The following is a 26,628-nucleotide window of genomic DNA, read 5'->3' as shown; positions in this document are numbered from 1 at the left end:
CATAGAGTGTGCAGGGTTTGTTTTGTTGATGGTGATGACATCATGATGAGACATGATGGTTTAGCTTATTTGAATTTGACTGGCGCTGTGCAGTAAAAGTCTGCACAGCGCACAAGTGACATTCAGTAACATGCGTATTCCTATAGAATATTTCAATCAATACAGTGAGCTCCAAAAGTAAAAGTGACATCTTTTGTTGTTTTGGCTCTGTTTAGTATTTGGTCCCAAATTCCTAGCACGCAATGATTACATCAAGCTTGTCACTACAAACTTGTTGGATGCATTTGCTATTTGTTTTGGTTGCATTTCAGATTATTTTGTGCCCAATATAAATTAATTGTAAATTACGTAGAGTCATTTGAGTCACTTATTGTAAATAAGAATCAAATCAATTTGTTATACATCCTCATTTTATTTACACCTTTTTCTACCGAATTTGGAAAGGCACACACCTGTCTATATAAGGTCCCACGGTTGACAGTGCATGTCAGAGCAACAACCAAGCCATGAAGTCAAAGGTATTGTCCTTAGATCTCTGAGCCAGGATTGTGTCAAGGCACAGATCTGGGGAAGGAAACCAAAATATGTCTGCAGCATTGAAGGTCCCCAAGAACACAGTGACCTCCATCATTCTTAAATAGAAGAAGTTTGAACACACTAAGACTCTTCCTAGAGCTGGCTGTCCTGCCAAACTGAGCAATCGGGGGAGAAGGGCCTTGGTCAGGGAGGTGACCAAGAACTCAATGGTCAAGCTGACAGTGCTTTAGAATTCCTCTGTGGAGATGGGAGAACCTTCCAGAAGGACAACCATCTCTGCAGCACTCCACCAATCAAGCCACTCCTCAGTAAAAGGCACATGGCAGCCCATTTGGAGTTTGCCAAAAGGCACCTAAAGAACTCTTAGACCATGAGAAACAAGATTCTCTGGTCTGATGAAACCAAGATTGAACTCTTTGGCCTAAATGCCACGTGTCACATCTGGAGGAAACCTGGCACCATCCCTACGGTGAAGCATGGTGGTGGCAGCATCATGCTGTGGGGATGTTTTTAAGCAGCAGGGACTGGGAGACTAGTCAGGATCGAGGGAAAGATGGAGCAAAGTACAGAGAGATCCTTGATGAAAACCTGCTCCAGAGCGCTCAGGACCTCAGACTGGGGTGAAGATTCACTTTCCAACTGGACAGCGACCCTAAGCACGCAGCCAAGACAACACAGGAGTGGCTTCGGGATAAGTCACTGAATGTCCTTGAGTGGCCCAGCCAGAGGCCATACTTGAACACGATCGAACATCTCTGGAAAGACCTGAAAATAGCTGAGCAGCGACACTCAAATCAAACTTTATTTGTCACATGCGCCGAATACAACAAGTGTAGACCTTACCGTGAAATGCTTACTTACAAGCCCTTAACCAACAGTGCAGTTGAAGAAGAGTTAAGAAAATATTTACCAAACAAACTAAAGTAAAAAATAATAAATAATAAAAGTAATAACATAACGAGGCTATATACAGGGGGTACCGGTACAGTGTGCGGGGGTACAGGTTAGTTGAGATAATTTGTTACATGTAGGTAGGGGTGAAGTGACTATGCATAGATAATAAAACAGCGGGTAGCAGCAGTGTACAAAACAAATGGGGGGGGGGGGGGGGGTCAATGTAATAGTCCGGTGGCCATTTGATTAATTGTTCAGCAGTTTTATGGCTAAGGAGTGGAAGCTGCTAAGGTGCCTTTTGGTCTTAGACTTGGTGCTCCGGTACTGCTTGCCGTGCGATAGCAGAGAAAACAGTCTATGACTTGGGCAACTGTAGGCTCTGACAATTTTATTGGCTTTCCTCTGACACCGCCTATTATATAGGTCCTGGATGGCAGGAAGCTTGGTCCCAGTGATGTACTGGGCCATATGCACTACCCTCTGTAGCGCCTTATGGTCAGATGCCGAGGAGTTGCCATACCAGGAGGTGATGCAACTGTCAGGATGCTTTCAATGGTGCAGCTGTAGAACCATTTGAGGATCTGGGGACCCATGCAAAATCTTTTCAGTCTCCTGAGGGGGAAAAGGTTTTGTCGTGCCCTCTTCATGACTGTCTTGGTGTGTTTGGACCATAATAGTTTGTTGGTGATGTGGACACCAAGGAACTTGAAGCTCTCGACCCGCTCCACTACAGCCCTGTCGATGTTAATGGAGGCCTGTTCGGCCCGCCTTTTCCTGAAGTCCACGATCAGCTCCTTTGTCTTGCTCACAGTGAATGAGAGGTTGTTGTCCTGGCACCACACTGCCAGTTCTCTAACCTCCTCCCCATAGCCTGTCTCATCGTTGTCGGTGATCAGGCCTACCACTGTTGTGTCGTGTTGGTGTTGGAGTCGTGTTTGGCCACGCAGTCGTGAGTGAACAGGGAGTACAGGAGGGAACTAAGTACACACCCCTGAGAGGCCCCAGTGTTGAGGATCAGCGTGGCAGACGTGTTGTTGCCTACCCTTACCACCTAGGGGGGCGGCCCGTCAAGAAGTCCAGGATCCAGTTGCCGAGGGAGGTGTTTAGTCCCAGGGTCCTTAGCTTAATGATGAGCTTCGTGGGAACTATGGTGTTGAACGCTGAGCTGTAGTCAATGAACAGCATTCTTACATAGTTGTTCCTTTTGTCCAGGTGGGAAAGGGCATTGTGGAGTGCGATTGAGATTGCATTATCTGTGGATCTGTTGGGGCGGTAATCAAATTGGAGTGGGTCTAGGGTATCCGGGAGGATGCTGTTGATGTGAGCCATGACCAGCCTTTCAAAGCACTTCATGGCTACCTACGTGAGTGCTACGGGGCGGTAATCATTTAGGCAGGCTACCTTCGCTTCCTTGGGCACAGGGACTATGGTGGTCTGTTTGAAACATGTAGGTATTACAGACTCGGTCAGTGAAGACACTTGCCAGACACTTGCCAAATGCAGTGTATGTCACAGGTGTAAATATGGGTCATAACAGTGTTACCTAACACATAACAGTGTTAGGACACTGGGTGTCAAGTGTTAGCTTTATTTTTATAACGGACACTATGTCACGCCCTGGCCTTAGTTATCTTTGTTTTCTTTATTATTTTAGTTAGGTCAGGGTGTGACATGGGGGATGTTTGTGTGTTTTTGTCTAGGGTGTTTGTATTGTCTAGGGGGTTTTGTAGAGTTCATGGGGTTGTGTTCAGTGTAGGTGTTTATGTAAGTATATGGTTGCCTGGATTGGTTCTCAATTAGAGACAGCTGTCTATCGTTGTCTCTGATTGAGAGCCATATTTAGGCAGCCATAGGCATTAGGTAGGTTGTGGGTAATTGTCTATGTCTTGACGTTAGTTGCTTGTGTCTGCACTTTCGTTTTGTAGCTTCACGGTCGTTTGTTGTTTTTTTGTTTAGTTTGTCAGTGTTCGTTTCGTGTTCTTCTTTAATAAAAGAAGATGTACTGTTATCACGCTGCGCCTTGGTCCTCCTCTCTTTCACCGAAAGACGATCGTGACACACTACCTAACTATCTTGTGTCTAGCAGTTTTTAAACGTTTCATTGTTTTATGCATGGCTTTTTCCTAATCAAACAATCCATCTAAAAAGTACGTTAGCCAGAGGACTAATAATGAGAGAGAACAATCAATATCAATAGCCTACAGAAAAATTGGATAATAAGCTTAAAATGTATTAAACTTAAGAAATTATCCATAAAGGCCGAGAAAATCCTTGCATGCGAGGTTGAAAACCAAATGGCCAATAACCCATCCTCCTACTAGGCCTATCATAAAAGCTTTAAGACAAGTTAAAGTTATGATTAGTAGCTTAATTCCCAAATATTCTAGCCTACGAAGGTGTCAAAGTTGTTGTAGGTTTCAAAAATAACATTGAAAGTCTATAAGCCTTACCCTTGGACATTCTCAAATCACAGCATTATGAGAGACAAGCAATATTTATTTTTCTATTATTTTATGAGACAAATAAAGCAAGTATTATCCAGTTCTGAAGACGGTAGACTGCTTCTATCCAGCCCATGGTGTACTGTAGGTTAATAACCCAGCTCATTATGGTAAGACGGTCCGTTCCTCAGACAGTCACTGCTCCATCATGTGCTCGCAACAGACAGACACAGACAAACCTATTTTGCTCCTCCACCAGAAAGGAATATAAGAAAAGTGCCAGGATTTCAACAACATTATCTTTTGCCATGATTCATTCAGTTGCATTTGATTTTGCGCTATAGCCCAACTGTCGTTTTAGCGGATATTTTTATGTAATTTTGGGGGATATTTTTATATACTGTATCACAATGTTTTATGGGTACTTATAATCAAGATAGGACAAAAAGTTTGACGTCGCCAAACACTAGTTGGAATAGATTTTTGTTTTGCGCCAAGGATTTGAATTGTCTGCCCCCGCTAATGCCTAAATACATTACCTCCCCTAAATATAATAGAATATAATGCGATAATTATATCATAATTGAATAATATACAGTACAGGAAGTACAAATACAGTAGCGGTAGTAACATTCTCACCCCATGCCCCAGCGCCCTGGTGAAGCCCAGGCCCATGCTGTTTTGAGTCTTGAAGAACTGATGGGTGAAGTGCTGAGCGAAGAAAGCAAACATCAGGTTGGTTCCCTGTGGATCCGGCCTGAACTTCCTCCTCAGCAGAAACGTCTCCACAACCAGCTTTGGGTCTGGGAGGACAGACTTTCCTGGAGAAAAGTATGTATGTTAGCTATGCATGTTGCCGTTGGGAAGATTTATTTTCGTAAGTAATCTTCAGTAGTCATTATTTTGATAGGAACTTTGGATGCCATCTCACCTTTGGCACCCATAGGGGTGGGGCAGCCTTCAGGCACAGGGGGTAGGATACGGGTGTAATAGGAGACATTGGAGTAGGATTCCCAGCTGAGGTATCCATACTTTGAGTTGAAGGTAGGAGGACTGGGAATAAGGTTTGCTCTGACTTTGGCAGGGAGAACACAGAATTGTTTGACATATTGATCATTAAAGGCCTGAAGTTTCACTGAAAAAGCAATAATGGTTGGAGGAAATACAACCCATAGGATGGAAATGCATGCATACGTACGTACATCACACATTTTAGATGAAGAGATGTCACTTCAGGAAACATTCTGTAATGTCAGAAAATAACTGACTTCCAAACAACCCTGATGATAATCATCTTTTAAAACGGCAACTTTCAGCTGAGTCAAGACACATTCTCAACTTTCAGCTGAGTCAAGACACATTCTCAACATTCAGCTGAGTCAAGACGCATTCTCAACTTTCAGCTGAGTCAAGACACATTCTCAACTTTCAGCTGAGTCAAGACACATTCTCAACTTTCAGCTGAGTCAAGACACATTCTCAACATTCAGCTGAGTCAAGACGCATTCTCAACTTTCAGCTGAGTCAAGACACATTCTCAACTTTCAGCTGAGTCAAGACACATTCTCAACATTCAGCTGAGTCAAGACGCATTCTCAACATTCAGCTGAGTCAAGACACATTCTCAACTTTCAGCTGAGTCAAGACACATTCTCAACATTGAAGAAACTTCCAATTGAAGTTGAGAAACATTCAACTTTTATAGTTTAAAACCGGAATCTAATCCAAGGCCATTGGCAGAGATTCCACTCATGGTAAACGCTGAGGAGGTCGGCTCAAGCGTAAAACACCTTTAAAAAGGGGCATTGTTGGCAGTGTAGTGCCCTGCAGTATAACACTCCTTGGATTTCATCCCAAATAAAAGTAAGTTAAAGTTGAGAAACAGTCTAGAAAATATGATTTACTTCATCAGAAGTGTTGCTTGACTTTGCAAAGCCACAAGCAAACATTTGAGGGAAGAAAGTATCAATATGATGCAACTAAAAACAATTATCATTATAGTACATAATATCAAGAAACAAACTTTGTTGTTCATCTGCAAAGCAAAATAAACCAATATTTCTTAGACACACAAGTCAGTCAGGTTCTGCTTGTGTTTATAGCACATGACAATCAGCTATACATCTTGAAACAACAATGGCTGTGGAAAAATACACGGATCAGATCCTGTAATAAAACTGAAAAACCGTGAGGAAATCCAGCTGCCAGACAGAGAGGGAATATAATCCTGTGAGGAATGCAGCTGCCAGACAGAGAGAGGGGGTGAGGGGAAGCCAGGACATTCAGTAAACAAGCTCACGTCGACAAACACACTTAGCTCAGACGCCATGCCATGAAAGATTAGACCTTAGGAATTCTTAAGACACATGGGGCTTGCTATGGCAGACGAACATGACATGGTTGTTAACAGGGTTGACACAGATATGTTGGTGTTTAGTGGAGACAGTACATACTGATGAGATGAACACCATGGGTTTTATTGTTAAGGCTTAACACAGTAGCCTTTTAGTATAATGGAAGTACAGAAGTGACCCATGCTCCGTCCCGCCATTCTCTTCCATTTCAGTCATTTAGCAAACGCTCTTATGCAGAGACTTACAATCAATCAATGCTTTAAAATAAAGTAGGTAAAACAACCACATCACACCTAGACGATACCAGTATTGCAATACTCGTTAGTATGGCAGCAAGGAAACAAAACACAAAGCAGATTTAACTTCTTTAGGAAAACAGCCCTAATGTTGGAAACAAACATGTTGTCATCCAGAGTCACATTTATTTCCCAAGCTAAAGAACACAATATTTTACATATAGCTGTTTTTTAAAAGGACCAAAAACTTTGGTCTGCTTTAGGCTTTAATTTTTGGCATGGAAAATATATTGCGAAACTGGTATCGTCCCGGGCCTAATCACTACCCTCTCTCACCTTACCACCCTAACACACCAGAGATTGGTAGCACACTAGTGTCTCTTCCCAGTCATGGGGTTAGAAAGAGGGGAGACAGAGGTGAGGAAGTCTCCATTCCAATCTCCATGGAAGGAAGTGATGTGTAGAGCAAGGTGGTAAATCAGCTGGAGGACCATGGAGCACAGGCCTGGGAGAGAGACTGAATAAATAAGGTCAGGATGTCAGGCCAGGGTACGCTGCTCCACCCAACTACCAGTTAGCACGCACACAAACACAGACAGGAGGAAATTGGTTGAGAGAGTGTGGGCCAGCATAAAAACACTGGACCATGTCAGCTTAAAAACAACCTAGCTGTACAAATGAATGACAGTATGGTTAGTAGAAAGCGTTGTAGGATGCAAATATACATAAAAAAAAATATTGGACAACTCAAATAAAAAAGTCCATAATGATCACAGCTGCTGCAGCTATTTCGACTTTAAGGCAGTGTGTATCTGCAGATGAGTAGTGAACTCAGTGACCCCTTTCCTTAAGGCAACAGCCCGGGCTTCTGAGATGACTTACAATACCTCACCATGCCCCTCTCTTAGATGTTAAACCTTGTAAATACACCTAAAACTGTATGCAGCTGTAGCGAGTTAGAAGGGAGAGCTCAGAGTGTGGTGATGAAACCATGGGCCAATACGTGTTTTCCAAATATTTACATGCTGGGAACATAACAAAAGGAACCAAGAGGCAAATGAACACAAGTTGTAAGCAAACTGTCCAATTAATCTGCCGTAGTCGGAGTACATTGGTAGGGAAGAGCAACTCTTCTCTTAGTGCAGTAACATAAGAGTAGATATGAATATATGGCTCTGGAGAGCGTTAAAGCATTTTCAACAACATAATTGATCCATGCATGCATTTCCATCATCATAACTTGTTCCCCCTGGTTACAAAGCACTGTACATAGTACGGCATTAAGTTAGCCATTCCACCCCTTATACACAGCACCCACACGGCAACCATTTTGTGCCAGAATGCTCACCACGGCTGCATTGAATGCCAGGCGACTCACCTGTGAGGACTACCCTCATGAGCCAGTCCCGTAGGAAGGTCCTGTTAATGAGGCTCCACAGCCAGTGGAAGTGTGTAAGGATGTAGTGGACCACATCAGGGCTCGGCTTCAGCTTCAGGTAGACCCTTGTCCAGAACTCAGCTACACACAGAGATAAGGCACACAGCAGGGATAAAAAAGATAATGCACAAAGCTTTGATAAAGCAGGCGTTGCATAGAGTACAGCAGAGTTCCCAAACTGGTGGCTCACAGGTTTCATTTGGTCCCCCCTAAGTTTTCAGTTAAAAAAATGAGGGGACATAAGACTAAAAACAGGAAATCAGCTCCAAGTGATTTCAATTTTGGAAATATGTTCCCAAGTATTCCCACTCTTAAGAGAGAGACACGTGATTGTATACAAATGAAAGCAAGATTTGAAATAATTATGTTTTAGTCAAATATGTGTGTTTTGGCTTCTTGTGGTCAATTTGCAGTCTACAAATTATTTGTAATTTACTTAAGAAAAAAATTAATAGTTGATGATCCCTGCAGTACAGTATCACTCTGGGGCCCACCTAGACAGCCAGTCAATGTTTCCCTCAGATTACTTTACAGGCAGAGTGAAGAGGGTCCCTAAATAATCATCCAGGGTTTCCAAAGCCAACATTTTCAATTGAGACTAATTCAGGCCAAACTAAAGGGGAAACAGAGCAGGGCAGATGGCCCACCCTGCCTGAATAATAGTAAGGGAAACACTGCTGCTGCCAACTATAATAGCCAGGATTGAGGCGATAAACCATGGTAGCATTCTAGACTACTGATGAGCACTCCACATAAGGAGACATTTAGCAGAGACAGAATGATGACAAGGAAGAGTATATACAGACCGTTGATGGGATAGAAGAGACTCACTACTGAGTTTATCCAATTTAAAGTCTACTGTATTTGACATTGAAAAGCTATATTATAAAGACAACCCCCAAGCAGGACAACACTGGAAATGGCTTGCTTTCCTTTTAATCTAATTTATATTGGTGTTCACCTGAAACCTGGCCGGTTTCTTTTGACTTTGAGCTGTGATAAGGGGATGTTGGTTCATTTCACCTCATTTTGAAAGTCCCCTCTCCACAGACATGCAGTTGACATGTTACTGAAAGTCTATCCTTTATTGAGTATCTATAGATGGACTATGCAAAAACTTCCACAGCTTAAATGTCCTGAAAGTAGAGTTGTATAGTGCCCAAAACAAACATGCCTGTTAGATATGCTGGGCCAGCCCAGGACAGAGTGTCCTAGTAGTGGAGGTTAGAGAGGAGGTGAGAAATGCAACCATGTAGTGCCATCTGCATCAATCACTACTGATCCCTGGCTCCTCTGGTATGAAAATATTTACATATGTCTGGATTTCCAATGCCTTCAGAAAGTATTCACACCTCTTGACTTTTTACACATTTTGTTGCGTTACAGCCTGAATTTATAATAGATTACATTGAGATTTGTCACTAACCTACACACAACTACCCATAATGTCAAAGTGGAATTGTTTGTTTTTTTCGAAATATTTAAATGAAAAGTTGAAATGTCGTCTCGAGTCAATAATATTCAACCCCATTATTATGACAAGCCTAAATAAGTTCAGGAGTAAAACATGTTCTTAACAAGTCACATAATACGTTGCATGGACTCATTCTGTGTGCAATAATAGTGTTAAATATGATTTTTTAATGACTACCTTATCTTTGTACCCCACACATTCAATTATCTGTAAGGTCCCTCACTCGAGCAGTGAATTTCAAACACAGATTCAACCTCAAAAGACCAGGGAGGTTTTTCAATGCCTCAAAGAAGGGCACCTATTGGTAGATGGGTAAAAAAGCAGACATTGAATATCCCTTTGAGCATGGTGAAGTTATTAATTACACTTTGGATGATGTATCAATACACCCAGTCACTACAAAGATACAGGCGTCCTTCCTAACTCAGTTGCTGGAGAGGAAGGAAACTGCACAGCGATTTCACTATGAGGCCAAATGGTGACTTTAAAACAGTTCGAGTTTAATGGCAGTGATAGGAGAAAACTGAGGATGTATCAATAACATTGTAGTTACTCCACAATACTAACCTAATTGAGTAAAAAGGAAGCCTGTAGAGAATACAAATATTCAAAAACATGCATCCTGTTTGCAACAAGGCACTACAGTAATACGGCAAACAAATGTGACAAAATGAACTTTATGTCCTGAATATAAAGTGTTGTATTGGATTTGCCCAAAACATATTACTGAGTACCACTCTCCATATTTTCAAGCAGAGTGGTGGCTGCATTATGTTATGGGTATGCATATACAGTGGGGAGAACAAGTATTTGATAACCTGCAAAATCGGCAGTGTTTCCTACTTACAAAGCATGTAGAGGTCTGTAATTTTTATCATAGGTACACTTCAACTGTGAGAGACGGAATCTAAAACAAAAATGAATTAATTAATTAAGTAGCATTTATTAAGTAAGTAGCAAAAAAAAATGTAATGGAGCTAAGCACAGGCAAAATCCTAGACACTGGGAGATGAATTCACCTTCCAGCAGGACAACAACCTAAAAAGAATTTGCCTGTCAAGAAGACAGTGAATGTTTCTGGGTGGCCGAGTTACAGTTTTGACTTAAATCTGCTTGAAAATCTATGGCAAGACATGAAAATGTTTGTCTAGCAATGATCAACAACCAATTTGACAGAGCTTGAAGAATTTTGAAAAGAATAAATGGGTAAATATTGTACAATCCAGGTGTGCAAAGCTCTTAGTGACTTACCCAGAGAGACTCACAGCTGTAATCTCTGCCAAAGGTGTCTAACATGTATTGACTCGGGTGTGAATACTTATGTGAATTAGATATGTCTAAAAACATGTTTTCAGGAGAAGAAGAAAAATATTTAATCAATTTTAAATTGAGGCTGTAACACAACAAAATGTGGTCAAGGGGTATGAATACTTTCTGAAGGCACTGTAAATGTTCAATTCTTTGATAAGCAAGGTTTTATACTGGTTTGCCTATTTGAACAAGGCATTCATTTTTAACCCTAGACCGTATATCTGTTACCTTATTTCACAACTGCCAGTATTAAGAGACAACATTGAAAGTAATTTCATTTCGTTTTGTATTATTCATTATTAAATCATGCACTATGATTCCCAGAAACCTTTCCTACAAGTGTGAATGGTACGTCACAAAACATGACTGAATTCGAAACACTATTAACTATTACCCATGTCAGTTCCCGTTAGGATGGAAGAGGGGGAATGAAACAAATGAAGTGTTTACAAGCTACTAGATGGATGAGGGACCAGTGGAACTTTAAAATGCGTAGACATTTTTCAAGTAAACTATCAGTGTTAGTTAGACTGGACACAAAAATGTCTCCCTGGCTTTGTAAAGCCATACCCCAGCTGTGCAGAACCCCACTACCAAAATCATTCACTTTTATGGCCTAGGAATGTTATTTCCTGGTTATGTAATGCGCTTATCTTCTCTTTCCATTTTACTTGTTACAAGTCCTTCTGCACATCAGGAAAGGATAGCAATATTTTGATAAGCCAGGGAGGAAAATGGAAAATGTAACTTAATCAAAAGAATGTATAAGCCAAACATTTCACTTACGGATAGTGCAATTCTGTCCATAGAAGCCGGTGCGAGTGCAGTCACATTCATAGCGGTCAGTGCCAAACCTGACACACACAGCCCAGTTCTGACAGGGGTAATAGCAACAGGGATTCACTGCAAATGAGAAAACACACACTTCGATTAAAGTATAGTTTGGGCACTGAGCTTTTCCTGACCATTTGAAATGACCAAGAACGCCAAAGTTTTTCCTAGTAATGCACATACTTTTTCCTGATCAACATCATTGTCATAACAACGCACGTCCGTGTTGTCAGCCAGGACAATATTCAGATGGTGTCCAATGTCTCTCTAGCTTGGATGCCACACTGAAAAATGTGCTTAAAGCATGAGCAGAACAATAATCTCAGGCTGGAATTTGATGTGTTTCCCTCCTCCCTGGCGAGGTAGGGAAGATATTTAATAATACAGTTATGTGCACACAGTAGAAGGGAGGAGGGCAAAATCAAGTTCCAGCCTGAGTTCATTGTTTTGCTCATGCTATAAGCACATTTTTCATGATTGTCATCTGGCGAGGACACTCACCAAAACGACAGCTAAATGAGCACGTCATCTTAGTCTGGGCCAAATCCTAACTCGAGGTGTGTACAACCTAACCTACTATTTTCACACAAATCTTCCATTAGCAACGATGCACTAGTGCATTAACAGTAAGTTGAATGATTTCCAGTTGAGATTTAGCCTACAATTAATTTACAAGCCAGGAAAGAAGAGTGTTGGGACTACTGAGAGTCAGACTGGGGTTGGAGAGCTGTGCTAACAGAAATGTCTGCTGCCATGAGACAAGCAAGATGCCAACTCTCACATCCTTGGCCATGCAGTCACTATCATGTTATGGCTTCCTGTCCTTCCCTACAAGACACACATCCATTGAGATAATCATAAATATAATTTTCACAATGAAGAGTATGTATGAGTGGCAGTAGTTCAGCCGATCCTTCCTCATTAAGCAGTATTCTTCAGTCATTTAGATAGCAGAAAGAGACTGAAAGAATCCAGTTAAGAGGAAATGGTGGCTTCTTGATTGGAGACATAGCCCTATACTGTACTAGTAGTCAACTCATTCAACCGACAGGACAGATATTTGGTTGAATATTTATAGTATGAAATATGTATTAAACGCCATAGTGTTCCTAACCCATTCAAATGTACAAACAATGGAAGTTTAAGATTTGTACCGTTAAGTGAAAAAAAAAAAAAAAGTATGATACAGCAGAATTTGTTCCCGGCAGATCATGTAAATTTAAAACAGTCTTCCTCCGCCTGCAAATATGCTTTGTGCCATCTGTGTTAACACAAACAACTAAGTGTGCCAGTCGGTATTAGGCCATTATTACTACAAGTTTAGATAGCTGGCTAACTTAGCAATCTAAAAATTGTTAGTTTACATTCTAATTGAGTGACTTTCAGTGACAAATAAGAGAAAAGAAAATTCTAAATTGTGTATTTTACTATTCTAACTCTTAACAGTAAGTTGAGAGCCCGACAGTTTATTATAAATATTGAACTGGGGTGTATTCATTAAGTCCTGCACCAGAAACCGTTTAAGGACCAAATGGAATAAAACGGGGAGGGACCTACCTGGGGTATATTCATTACGGAAATCGTTTACCATTTAAGAACCAAACGGAAGCAAAACGAGAGCTTCTATTGGGCAATTTTAGTTAGGTCCCTCCCTATTTCGTTCCATTTACTTCAGTTTAAGAAACTCTTTTTTTCCCCATTGCTAAATGTTTTCCGTTTGGAGTAAACAGTTTGTCGCAAAACATTTTGCAACAGACTAACTATTGTCTTTCAAATTAACTCATGGCTAGACGGCTTGCCTAGGGCACATAGCAGTCCTATGAGTGGGGGCTATCAGTCAGGGATGTAAATCACGTCTTGAATGGCAAACTACACTTGCCCGCTGGCGGTAGGAATTTATGGTCTAAATAGTAAGCGGAAAATAGCAAGCGGGAGGAATTCTTTTGCCATCTGGGCCCCTGTTCATTAGCTTCATATTCATGTTGTATACTTTGGAAAATGTACATAAAACTGTGCTCTTTATACGTTTTGGACATTATTTTTGCTGTTTTCATCACCCACACCAGCAGAAATCCACTTTTTCGAGCTGAAAGACAAGAGCTTACCCATGATTTTGCACAACGATGCAAGTCAATAAGTCATTGTTTTAGTCAAAGTATGATACACACAGAACAGAAATATAAAAACGCAACATACAACAATTTCAAAGATTTTACTGAGTTACAGTACATTAGGAAATCAGTCAATTGAAATAAATTCATTAGTCCCTAATCTATGGATTTCACATAACTGGGAATACAAATATGCATCTGTTGATCACAGATTACTTTTTTTTTTTTTTAAATGTAGGGGTGTGGATCAGAAAACCAGTCAGTATCTGGTGAGACCACTATTTGCCTCATGCAGCGCGACAGATCTCCTTCGCATAGAGTTGATCAGGCTGTTGATTGTGGCCTGTGGAATGTTGTCCCACTTCTCTTTAATGACTGTGCAAAGGTGCTGGATATTGGCGGGAACTGGAGCACGCTGTCGTACATGTCAATCCAGAGCACCCCAAACAATGGGTGACATGTCTGGTGAGTATGCAAGCCATGGAAGAACTGGGACATTTTTCAGCTTCCAGGAGGTGTACAGATCCTTGCGACATGGGGCTCTGCATTATGCTGAAACATGAGGTAATGGCAGCGGATGAATGGCATGACTATGGGCCTCAGGATCTCGTCACGGTATCTCTGTGCATTCAAATTGCAACTGTGTTCGTTGTCCGTAGCTTATGCCTGTCCATCATGGGGAACTCTGTTCCGCACGCCCACACGACGCCATACACACTGCTTGCCATCTGCCTGGCACAGTTGAAAACGGGATTCATCCATGAAGAGCACACTTCTCCAGCTTGCCAGTTGCCATCAACGGTGAGCATTTCCCCACTGAAGTCGGTTACAGTGCCGAACTGCAGTCAGGTAAGGCACTGATGAGGAGGACGAGCACGCAGAAGAGCTTCCCCGAGACAGTCTCTTGACAGTTTGTGCAGAAATTCTTCGGTTGTGCTGTGGAGGTCGTGAAATTTTGTCAGCCGGTAATTGCCAAGCAAATAACTGCTAGTCTCACGGTAATTAACTAACACTTTTAGCATCTCCTGGCTTCCACACATAACCTACAAGCCACTGATGTGGACCTTTGGAACATCTACATTTTAAAAAGTCTATAGCCTACCCATCACAATAAATTAATTATTTATAGCATATTCTGAGTTTTCCTTATTTTAAGCCCTCATCTGGCTTTGCCATATGGCTTTGGGCTACACTAGTTCATTTAGAAGGCAAGATTTGCTTTGAATTCCATGGTGTTATTTTATATTATTTTACAGTATGAAGAAAACAGGGAGAAAGAAGAAATGTAAGCCATCTGAAATAGCCTATAGCCTACTCCATACGCGCTCAGCCATGCATTGAACTGTCTTTTTTTGCGAACAGTGATCGAGTTATATTAGCCTACATTATGACTATCCAATCTACTCATCACATTACGAATAGTAGGCTAGTCTAAAAATGTGATAATGAATGGAATGTTTTATTATAGAGGTTCAATTTTATGGTGAAAATGTGCTTCCCCAAACTTGAAATACACACACCACATACTGTATGTTGTAAAGCAGATTAAATGTGCTTACTTTCGCAAATTTTGCAATAAATATATAAGCACGAGAAAGCTGGGATCTTCTTTGAAATAGTGGCTAGTCAAAACTCTTTTCACACCCAATTGCGCAATGACTAGGCTTATAAGAACAGATGTTTCACTAGGCTCTGTAGGCTATGTCCACTCCAACCGTGTTGCAGGGGTCCTTGGCCTATAGGTGACGTTTGGAGTCATTTGGCCATTTTAGTTGTAATACAAACCTTATAAAAACATATAGGCCTATGGACTAGGCTACATGTGTGCCACTATGATTTGAAAAAGTCAACAAAAAAATTTGCCACTGTTTCTTGCCTGAGACTGCACATGCTGGGCATAATTCACAAGTGATAATATTGTCACCCATCAGACTATTTTCAATTGAATCTTGTCTTTATATATACGTGTGTGAAATTAGTTTTAATTTAGAATGTAACATTATCATGCACCTGTCGGAACAGGGTCAGGGGGAAAAAAATAAGTGTCATATGCACTTAAATAGCGAATGGAGGAAGCTTTTCCCACAGTAAATTTTTATGCCAGCCTGGTAAGCTATACTCCTGTTGTAAAGCAAAGCAATGTGTTTAATATTAGGAACGTTGACAAATAAACAAAATAAATAAATATAGTAGGTCTAGCCTATAGAAAGCTGATGGGATCCTCTTTTTAAGAGACCATCAGAACTGTTTTCTCACGCGATTGCATAGTCTATAGAAATGTTGCGCAACATGAGCTCATGGACTCTAATGAAGTGTTGTATTTGCAATAGCATTTGCATTGACATCAGAGTGATTAGAGGGACAATAGAGCGCTGAGTACCAGGCCATTAGCAACTGGCCGTTAGCAAGTTTGGTAGGCTACTAATGACCATCAGCGGCATCAGAGCGCAGATTTGGAGAATCCTAGTTACCCTGACTAAACGGTCAGGTGGAATTTGACTGCGGCCATGACTTGTGATGGTAATATGCTCACCTTAACAACCCTAGCTGTCCAAACCCACAGTTTCATCAACCGTCTGGGAGGCTGGTCTCAGATTATCCTGCAGGTGAAGAAGCAGGATGTGGAGGTCCTGGGCTGGCATGGTTACACGTGGTCTGTGGTTGTGAGGCCGGTTGGCTGTATTGCCAAATTCTCTAAAACGACTTATGGTACAGAAATGACCATTTAATTCTGTGGCAACAGCTCTGGCAGACATTCTTGCAGTCAGCATGCCAATCGCATGCTTCCTCAAAACTTGAGACATCTGTGGCATTGTGGTGCATGACAAAACTGCACATTTTAGAGTGGCCTTTTATTTACATTTGAGTCATTTAGCAGACGCTCTTATCCAGAGCGACTTACAGTAAGTGCATTCATCTTAAGATATGTGTAGCTATCACAGGCATAGAAAGTACATTTTACCTCAATAATGTAGCTGTCAGTAGTGTCAGAGCTAGAAGGTGGGGTGGGAGGAGGATTATTTAAAGATACTGTTTGAAAGGTAGGGTTTCAGATGTTTCGGAAGATGACTCTTCAGAGACTCTGTTATCCTAGCGTCAGGGGGAAGCTGGTTCCACCATAGGGGTGCCAGGACAAAGAAGAGCTTGGACTGGGCTGAGCGGGACCTGCCCTTCCATAGGGGTGGGAGGGCCAAGAGACCTGAGGTGGCAGAATACAGTGCTCAGGTTGGAGTGTAGGGATTGAGCACAGCCTGAAAGTAGGGAGGGGTAGTTCTTGTTGCTATTCCGTAGTTAAGCACCAAGGTCTTACAGTGGATGCGAGCTTCAACTGGAAGCCAGTGGAGTGTGCGGATGAGCAGGGTGACATGAGAGAAATTGGCATGGTTGAAAACCAGGTGGGCTGCTGCATTCGTTGCAGGGGTTTGATGGCACAAGTGGGGAGCCCAGCCAACAGCGTGTTGCTGTAGTCCAGACGGGAGAGGACAAGTGCCTGGATTAGGACCTGCACCACTTCCTGTGTAAGGTAGGGTCGGACTCTACGGATGTTGTAGAGCATGAACCTGCAGGAGCGGGTCACTGCCTTGATGTTTGCAGAGAACGACAGGGTGTTGTCCAGGGTCACGCCAAGGTTCTCTCCAGTGACACTGGAGTTGTCAACCGTGATGGAGAGGTCTTTGAGCGGGCAGGACTTCCCAGGGAGGAAGAGTAGTTTCATCTTGTCGAGGTTGAGCTTCAGGTGTTGGGCCAACATCCAAGTTGAGATATATGCCAGGCACGCAGAGATGCTTGTCGCCACACCTGGGCGTCAGAAGGGGGGGTAGTTGAGTGTCATCCGCATAGCAATGATAGGAGAGACGATGTGAGGACATGACGGAGCCGTGTGACTTGGTGTATAGAGAGAAGAGGGCCTAGAACAGAGCCCTAGGGGACACTAGTAATGAGAGTATGTGGTGCAGACACAGATCATCTCCACGTCACATGGTAGGAGCGGCCTGCCTGGTAGGATGCAATCCAAGAGTGTCCAAGATAGAGCCCCACAGTGGAGGTGTCATCATACCCCAAAAAACATAGCGATCAAACAGGGAAATGGTTCCAATCGTTGTTCCACCATTCATTTCTCCCATAGGGGATTTTAGAAACACTTAAAATAAGGTCTGTGTTTCGTGTAGGCTTACCCTAGCGTGATGTTTTGATAAATTTACATGGTTCTCACGGACAAGATGACTTTTATCAATCCCCCGACCTCAACCAAATTGAGATGGTTAGGGATGATTCGGACCACAGAGTGAAGGAAAAGCAGCCAACAAGTGCTCAGCATATGTGGGAACTCCTTTAACTTCTCTAGGATAGGGGGCAGCATTTTCACGTTTGGATGAAAAGCATACCCAAATTCAACTGCCAGCTACTCATCCCCAGAAGATATGTATATTGTTAGTAGATTTGGATAGAAAACACACTGAAGTTTCTAAAACTGTTTGAATCATGTCTGTGAGTATAACATAACTTATTTAGCAGGCGAAACCCAGAGGACAAACCATTCAGAGTAGTTTTTTTTTAGGTCACTCTTTCCAATGGATTTTCATTGGGAATACAATTGCAGTTCCTACCGCTTCCACTGGATGTCAACAGACTTTAGAAATTAGTTGAAGGTTTTTCCTTTGTGTAATGAAGAACGGCCATTTTGAATCAGGGTCACTTGAAGTGTCCTGTTAGATAGAGGCGCGTGACCAGAAAGCATGCTACAGATTGTTTTAATCCTGTATTGAACACATATCATCCCGTCTTCAATTTTATTGATTATTTACGTAAAAAAATACCTAAAGTTGTATTACAAAAGTAGTTTGAAATGTTTTGGCAAAGTTTACAGGTAACTTTTGAGATATTTTGTAGTCATGTTTCACGAGTTGGAACCTCTCTTTGTTTACAATGGTGCTAACTCAGATAATAGCATTGTTTGCTTTCGCCGAAAAGCCTATTTGAATTCTGACATGTTGGCTGGATTCACAACCAGTGTAGCTTTAATTTGGTATGTTTCATGTGTGATTTAATGAAAGTTTGATTTTTATAGTATTTTATTTGAATTTGGCGGCTGCATTTTCTCTGGCTTTTGGCCAAGTGAGACAGTAGCGTCCCGCCTAAACTCAAATTTTTGGATATAAATATGAACTTTACCGAAAAAAACATACATGTATTGTGTAATGAATGAAGTCCTATGAGTGTCATCTGATGAAGATCAAAGGTTAGTGATTAATTTGAACTCTATTTCTGCTTTTTGTTACTCCTCTCTTTTGCTGGAAAAATGGCTGTGCTTTTCTGTGGCTATGTACTGAGCTAACATAATCGCAAGGTGTGCTTTCGCTGTAAATCCTTTTTGAAATCGGACACTTTGGCTGGATTAACGAGAAGTTTATCTTTAAAATGGTGTATAATACTTGAATGTTTGAGGAATTTTTATTATGAGATTTCTGTTGTTTTGAATTTGGCGCCCTGCAATTTCACTGGCTGTTGGTTAGGTGGGACGCTACCGTCCCACATATCCCAGAGAAGTTAAGACTGTTGGAAGAGCATTCCAGGTGAAGCTGGTTGAGAGAAAATGCCAAGTGTGCAAAGAGTACAGGGTGGCTATTTGAAGAATCTGAAATATAAAATATATTTTGATTTGTTTAGCACTTTTTTGGTTACTACATGATTCCATATGTGTTCTTTCATAGTTTTGAAGTCTTCACTACTATTCTACAATGTAGAAAATAGTTTTTTAAAAATAAGAAAACCCTTGAATGAGTAGGTGTTGCAGTTTGGATTTACGCATCCTGAAAATAAACGCTTAGACGGCAAAGGCTTTCTGTGGCAGAAAAATCTCTGTAGAACCATTCCCATCCCTTACAATGGGCAAAAATATAGGTTCATTTGTGTGCATATCTCAGCAAAAACACTGTTATTCCTCATACTTTTATTTCCCTTAGCCTAATTACGTCAGCAAATTCTGTATTTAAAATCTGATATGCCAACTTGTGTCTTTGAAAATAAATGTAATAAGCATTTATGGACAGTGATGAATTTAGGCTAAGTCATAAAATGAGAAATGCCCCTTGCCTTAAATATCCAGTTTTGACATTTTAGTATAGTGCACAAGCTGCTAGGCAAAAAAGGTAAGCATAACTGCAAAAGATCTTGCCTATGTAAGATGGCAAGGTTTTGCAAATCAGCCTCAAACACCTTAAAATTGATATTCATTAGATTTTTCTTGAATTTGGGGTTAATTGTGTAGAAATCAAATGTCACACGAACATATTCAAACTCCCAGTATTTGGGGAAAAGATCAGGGGTGGGAAGCCAACCCTCTTGGAGAGCTACAGGTAACTGACAAAATAAAGGAAACGCTTGAGTAAATAAGCGATAAAGCATATTGAAAGCAGGTGCTTCACACAGGTGTAGTTCCTGAGTAAATAAGCAATTAACAGCCCATCATGCTTAGGGTCATGTATAAAAATGCCCAGCATTTTGGCTACCATGGAAAAGAACTCAGTGACTTTGAATGAGGGGTCTCAAAGAAGCATAGGGAGTTTAAAGTGTATCTGTGTTTTTCCAAGTGTCCAAGCCATAGACTGTTCACTCTGCTACCCTCCGGCAAACAGTACCAGAGCATTGGCTCTCGGACCAACAGGCTCCGAGACAGCTTCTACCCCCAAACAAAAAGACCGCTAAATAGCCATAAGACTGCTAAAATGGTTAATTAAATGGTTACACAGACTATCTGCACTGACCCTATGCACACTCACAGACTATATACACACACACACACGCACACTCCCTCACACACAACACAAACACACTTTTGCACTCATCATATGCTTCTGCTACGCTGTTCTTTATTATCATCATCATCAATCCTGATACCTAGTCACTTTAACCTGCATTCATGTAGATACAGTACCTTCAACGAGTATACATACCGCCTTGACTTAATCCACATTTTGTTGTGTTAAAGCCTGAATTCAAAATGGACTAAATAAATAAAACAATCACCCATCTACACACAATACCCCATAATGACAAAGTGAAAACATGTTTAGAAATGTTGGCAAATGTATTGAAAATGAATTGCAGAAATATCTGAAGTACATACCGTACCAGTCAAAAGTTTGGACACACCTACACATTCAAGAGTTTCTTTACTTTTACCATTTTCTACATTGTAGATAAATAGTGAATACATCAAAACTATGAAATAACACATATGGAATCATGTAGAACCAAAAAAAGTGTTAAAACAGTTAAGAGGCAACTCCGGGATGCTGGCCTTCTAGGCAGAGTTCCTCTGTCCAGTGTCTGTGTTCTTTTGCCCATCTTAATCTTTCATTTTTACTGGCCAGTCTGAGAAATGGCTTTTTCTTTGCAACCCTGCCTAGAAGGCCAGCATCCCGGAGTCGCCTCTTCACTGTTGACGTTGAGACTTGTTTTGCGGGTACTATTTAATGAAGCTGCCAGTTGAGGACTTGTGAGGCGTGTGTTTCTCAAACTAGAAACTAATATACTTGTCCTCTTGCTCAGTTGTGCACCGGGGCCTCCCACTCCTCTTTCTATTCTGGTTAGAGCCATTTTGCACTGTTTTGTGAAGGGAGTAGTACACAGCGTTGTACGAGATCTTCAGTTTCTTGGCAATTTCTCGCATGGAATAGCCTTCATTTCTCAGAATAAGATTAGACTGATGAGTTTCCGAAGAAAGGTCTTTGTTTCTGGACATTTTGAGCCTGTAATTGAACCCACAAATGCTGATGCTCCAGATACTCAACTAGTCTAAAGAAGGCCAGTTATATTGCTTTTTTAAATCAGCACAACAGTTTTCAGCTATGCTAACATAATTGCAAAAGGGGATTCTAATGATCAATTAGCTAATCCAAGTTTATAATTTTAAAAGGCTAACACAACGTGCCATTGGAACATAGGAGTGATGGTTGCTGATAATGGGCCTTTGTACGCCTATGTAGATATTCCATAAAAAATCTGCTGTTTCCAGCTACAATAGTAATTTACAACATTAACAATTTCTACACTGTATTTCTGATCAATTTGATGTTATTTTAAATGGACAAAAAAATAGCTTTTCTTTCAAAAACAAGGAAATTCCTAAGTGACCCCAAACTTGAGTGGTAGTGTATATATAAAAAATGTATTCAACTGCAGTCGCAAATACAATCAACCGCAATGATGAAACTGGCTCTCATGAGGACCGCCACAGGAAAGGAAGTCCCCAAGATACCTGCTGCAGAGGATAAGTTTATTAGAGTTACCAGTCTCAGAAATTGCAGCCTGAATAAATGCTTCACATAGTTCAAGTAACAGACACATCAACACCAACTGTTCAGAGGAGACTGCGTGAATCAGGCCTTCATGGTTGAATTGCTGCAAAGAAACAACTAGTAAAGGACATCAATAAGAAGAAGAGACTTGCTTGGGCCAAGAAACGTGAGCAATGGACATTAGACCAGTGGAAATCTGTCCTTTAGTCTGATGAGTCCAAATTTGAGATTTTTGGTTCCAACCGCTGTCTTTCTGAGACCCAGAGTAGGTGAACGGATGATCTCCACATTTGTGGTTCCCACCATGAAGCATAGAGGAGGTGGTGTGATGGTGTGGATGTGCTTTGCTGGTGACACTGTCAGTGACTTATTTAGAATTTAAGGCACACTTAACCACCATGGCTACCACAGCATTCTGCAGCAATACACCCTCTCATCTGGTTTGCACTTAGTGGGACTATCATTTGTTTTTCAACAGGACAATGACCCAAAACACACCTTGAGGCTGTGTAAGGGCTACTTGACCAAGGAGAGTGATGGAGTATTTCATCAGATGAACTGGCCTCCACAATCAACCCAATTGATATGGTTTTGGATGAATTGGACAGCATAGTGAAGGAAAAGCAGCCAACAAATGCTCAGCATGTGGGAACTCCTTCAAGACTATTGGAAAAGCATTCCATGTGAAGCTGGTTGAAAGGATGCCAAGAGTGTGCAAAGCTGTCATCAAGGCAAAGGGTGGCTACTTTGAAGAATCAAAAATATATTTTAATTCATATAACACTTTTTTGGTTACTATATGATTCCATGTGTTATTTCATAGTTTTGATGTCTTCACCAATTTTCTACAAAGTAGAACATTTGACAAATAAAGAAAACCCCTGGAATGAGTAGGTGTGTCCAAACTTTTGACTGGTACTGTGTGTGTGTATATACACTGCTCAAAAAAATAAAGGGAACACTTAAACAACACAATGTAACTCCAAGTCAATCACACTTCTGTGAAATCAAACTGTCCACTTAGGAAGCAACACTGATTGACAATAAATTTCACATGCTGTTGTGCAAATGGAATAGACAAAAGGTGGAAATTATAGGCAATTAGCAAGACACCCCCAATAAAGGAGTGGTTCTGCAGGTGGTGACCACAGACCACTTCTCAGTTCCTATGCTTCCTGGCTGATGTTTTGGTCACTTTTGAATGCTGGCGGTGCTTTCACTCTAGTGGTAGCATGAGACGGAGTCTACAACCCACACAAGTGGCTCAGGTAGTGCAGCTCATCCAGGATGGCACATCAATGCGAGCTGTGGCAAGAAGGTTTGCTGTGTCTGTCAGCGTAGTGTCCAGAGCATGAAGGCGCTACCAGGAGACAGGCCAGTACATCAGGAGACGTGGAGGAGGCCGTAGGAGGGCAACAACCCAGCAGGACAATAGGCAAGCAGCTTGGTGAGAAAGCAACAACTGTTGGTGCAATTATTAGAAAATGGAAGAAGTTCAAGATGACGGTCAATCACCCTCGGTCTGGGGCTCCATGCAAGATCTCACCTCGTGGGGCATCAATGATCATGAGGAAGGTGAGGGATCAGCCCAGAACTACACGGCAGGACCTGGTCAATGACCTGAAGAGAGCTGGGACCACAGTCTCAAAGAAAACCATTAGTAACACACTACGCCGTCATGGATTAAAATCCTGCAGCGCACGCAAGGTCCCTCTGCTCAAGCCAGCACATGTCCAGGCCCGTCTGAAGTTTGCCAATGACCATCTGGATGATCCAGAGGAGGAATGGGAGAAGGTCATGTGGTCTGATGAGACGACAATAGAGCTTTTTGGTCTAAACTCCACTCGCCGTGTTTGGAGGAGGAAGAAGGATGAGTACAACCCCAAGAACACCATCCCAACCGTGAAGCATGGAGGTGGAAACATCATTCTTTGGGGATGCTTTTCTGCAAAGGGGACAGGACGACTGCACCGTATTGAGGGGAGGATGGATGGGGCCATGTATCGCGAGATCTTGGCCAACAACCTCCTTCCCTCAGTAAGAGCATTGAAGATGGGTCGTGGCTGGGTCTTCCAGCATGACAACGACCCGAAACACACAGCCAGGGCAACTAAGGAGTGGCTCCGTAAGAAGCATCTCAAGGTCCTGGAGTGGCCTAGCCAGTCTCCAGACCTGAACCCAATAGAACATCTTTGGAGGGAGCTGAAAGTCCGTATTGCCCAGCGACAGCCCCGAAACCTGAAGGATCTGGAGAAGGTCTGTATGGAGGAGTGGGTCAAAATCCCTGCTGCAGTGTGTGCAAACCTGGTCAAGAACTACAGGAAACGTATGATCTCTGTAATTGCAAACAAAGGTTTCTGTACCAAATATTAAGTTCTGCTTTTCTGATGTATCAAATACTTATGTCATGCAATAAAATGCTAATTAATTACTTAAAAATCATACAATGTGATTTTCTGGATTTTTGTTTTAGATTCCGTCTCTCACAGTTGAAGTGTACATATGATAAAAATTACAGACCTCTACATGCTTTGTAAGTAGGAAAACCTGCAAAATCAGCAGTGTATCAAATACTTGTGATGGAATTTCTCATGGAAGAATGGTGTTGAATTCCTCCAATAGAGTTCCAGACACTTGTAGAATCTATGCCAAGGCGCATTGAAGCTGTTCTGGCGGCTCATGGTGGCCCAACACCTTATTAAGACACTATATTGGGGTTTCCTTTATTTTGGCAGTTACCTGTACCTCAAGGCAGGATTTGCAAAAGTCCTATTTTCAAGGGATAGTTAATCCAAATGAATGACATATTTACATGTTGGTGTCTTAAAGTCAAGGAGAGACTGCAATTCGTACTATGGTTAGCCACTGCCACCAACCATTAATATCATATACAGTTAGCATACTCTAAATTCAATGGCCAAATAATCTGAAAGTAACTTAAACCAAGTCGTTGAGTTTTGAATGTGTATATTTAAAATAAACCTTAATACATCTGACCAGTGCTTTAAAAAGGGCCTAAGGCTAAACCATGAGAAAACATGTAGATTTGCAGGAAATTAGCTTTAAAACAGATTTTTTTTCCGGACCCCTGGAAAAAGGTTGACACCCCTGGAAAACTTGGCACCCCTGAATAATACTATAGGTTATAATAATACAAGATATTATACGCTTACCAACATTCGCAGAGGCGTCTTTGATCGCTTCCCCTGGACATGTTGGTAACCTTAGCAGCAGGATAAACGCCCATACGCACACGATGCACTCTAGAAACACAATTATCAAAGTTAATTAATTGAGAAACAACCTATAATAACCAGGGTTGGCGACTTTGATTAAATATGTTCGGGGGTGAATTAGTTGTAAGGAACTCACCTCTCATTGTAAGATGTAATGCATAAAACGCACCTTCAACGCGCGCGCTCTTCTCATTAGGGCAGTGCAACAAAACAAGTAGTTATTAGAGTTCTCTCATAATTAAACACCCATACCCGATACGAAGTATTTTCTGACAGGAACCTGTTTAGATACCATCTAAAAACTTGACAAGTCCACACAGAATTACATACAGGACATTATGACTGCGAGAAAGTAGGAGCGAAACGAGCGGTGTAGCTCCCCATCTCCTGGTTCACTTCAGTATGCAGCCTACTCAACACCCAGATTGGCTAGTGTACAATGTAGTTTACTGGCTCCATCTATTGGTTATTATGAGGGCATTACAATCCAGGTGAAGATACTTTAAACTAGTATGAATACTTGCTTTTCTTGCAATTGCAATATCCTTCAATTTTGCAAATTACTCACCCTGAAAATCATCATCATTGTAAGTGTAACCAGTATAGAGGTAAAATGGTTTTATATTGGATATTCAGTTCTCTCCTCAATAGCTATTGAACCAAACATGCCATTACTATGAACATAGTATATTCTGAATCAGGGGTGGATGGAGAAAAATCCACATGAGTTTTTATAAATAAATAAAAACGATTTCAGATTTCAATCTTCAATAGCTCTTACACGAAGCGTTCCAAAGACTATGAAAATGACATATTCTGAATCAGGGGAGGATAGACAAAAACGTACAGAGTCATCATTTAGGATGTGGAGTTCCAGGTCCCAGTGGGAATTTACAATGCAGGAGGAAAAAAATAAGAATAATAAACAAACTTTAAAAAACACGAGGCTAGACTTGAACTTGCTTTTAGGCTACGTCCATTTGGTGCAGGCCTACATGTGTAACAGTTTAACTGTAGTCCGTCCCCTCGCCCCGACCCGGGCGCGAACCAGGGACCCTCTGCACACATCAACAACGGTCGCCCACGAAGCATCGTTACACATCGCTCCACAAAGGCCGCGGCCCTTGCAGAGCAAGGGGAACCACTAGCTAGCCATTTCACATCCGTTACACATGCAACATGCTTCTGAGTATCCCGTCATCTGCAGTGGGGAACTTTACGGAAAGAAACCTTTTATTTTTCTTCTTCTGTGGGTTTTATGGCGGACTACACCCCCAAAAAGTGTATAGCCACTACAAACTGGACAGGGTTAAAACATTTTTCTTTAAAGAAAATCCATATGTGATGGGGAAAACTAACTTCATCCACCCAAATAAAAACAAAAACAAAACTCCCACTTCTTCCTCCCTTCAAATCTTTGCATATGGCTCTAGCCCAATATTGGACTAAAGATGCCTAATGTTAC

At 41.5% G+C, this 26,628-nt stretch overlaps 1 protein-coding gene across 1 annotated transcript in view; it reads right to left on the bottom strand.

The window, feature by feature from the left end:
* ptgs1 (prostaglandin-endoperoxide synthase 1) overlaps nt 1–25,542 on the bottom strand; it is a 45,184-nt gene extending 19,642 nt beyond the window's left edge. The window contains exons 1-6 of the mRNA XM_039006311.1: nt 25,300–25,542; nt 25,101–25,190; nt 11,472–11,588; nt 7,841–7,981; nt 4,804–4,947; nt 4,512–4,693 (exon numbers count right to left, since the gene is read on the bottom strand). Of these exons, the coding sequence (XP_038862239.1) occupies nt 4,512–4,693; nt 4,804–4,947; nt 7,841–7,981; nt 11,472–11,588; nt 25,101–25,190; nt 25,300–25,306 (681 nt within the window). The 5' untranslated portion in view covers nt 25,307–25,542. The remainder of the gene's footprint in view (nt 1–4,511; nt 4,694–4,803; nt 4,948–7,840; nt 7,982–11,471; nt 11,589–25,100; nt 25,191–25,299) is intronic.
* Nucleotides 25,543–26,628: the final 1,086 nt, after the last annotated feature.

This window comes from Salvelinus namaycush, chromosome 1, assembly GCF_016432855.1.
Source record: "Salvelinus namaycush isolate Seneca chromosome 1, SaNama_1.0, whole genome shotgun sequence".
NCBI classification, from domain to species: Eukaryota; Metazoa; Chordata; class Actinopteri; order Salmoniformes; family Salmonidae; genus Salvelinus; species Salvelinus namaycush.
The sequence above is the reverse complement of the archived record's forward strand: the minus strand, read 5'-3'. Positions and strand labels throughout refer to the sequence as shown.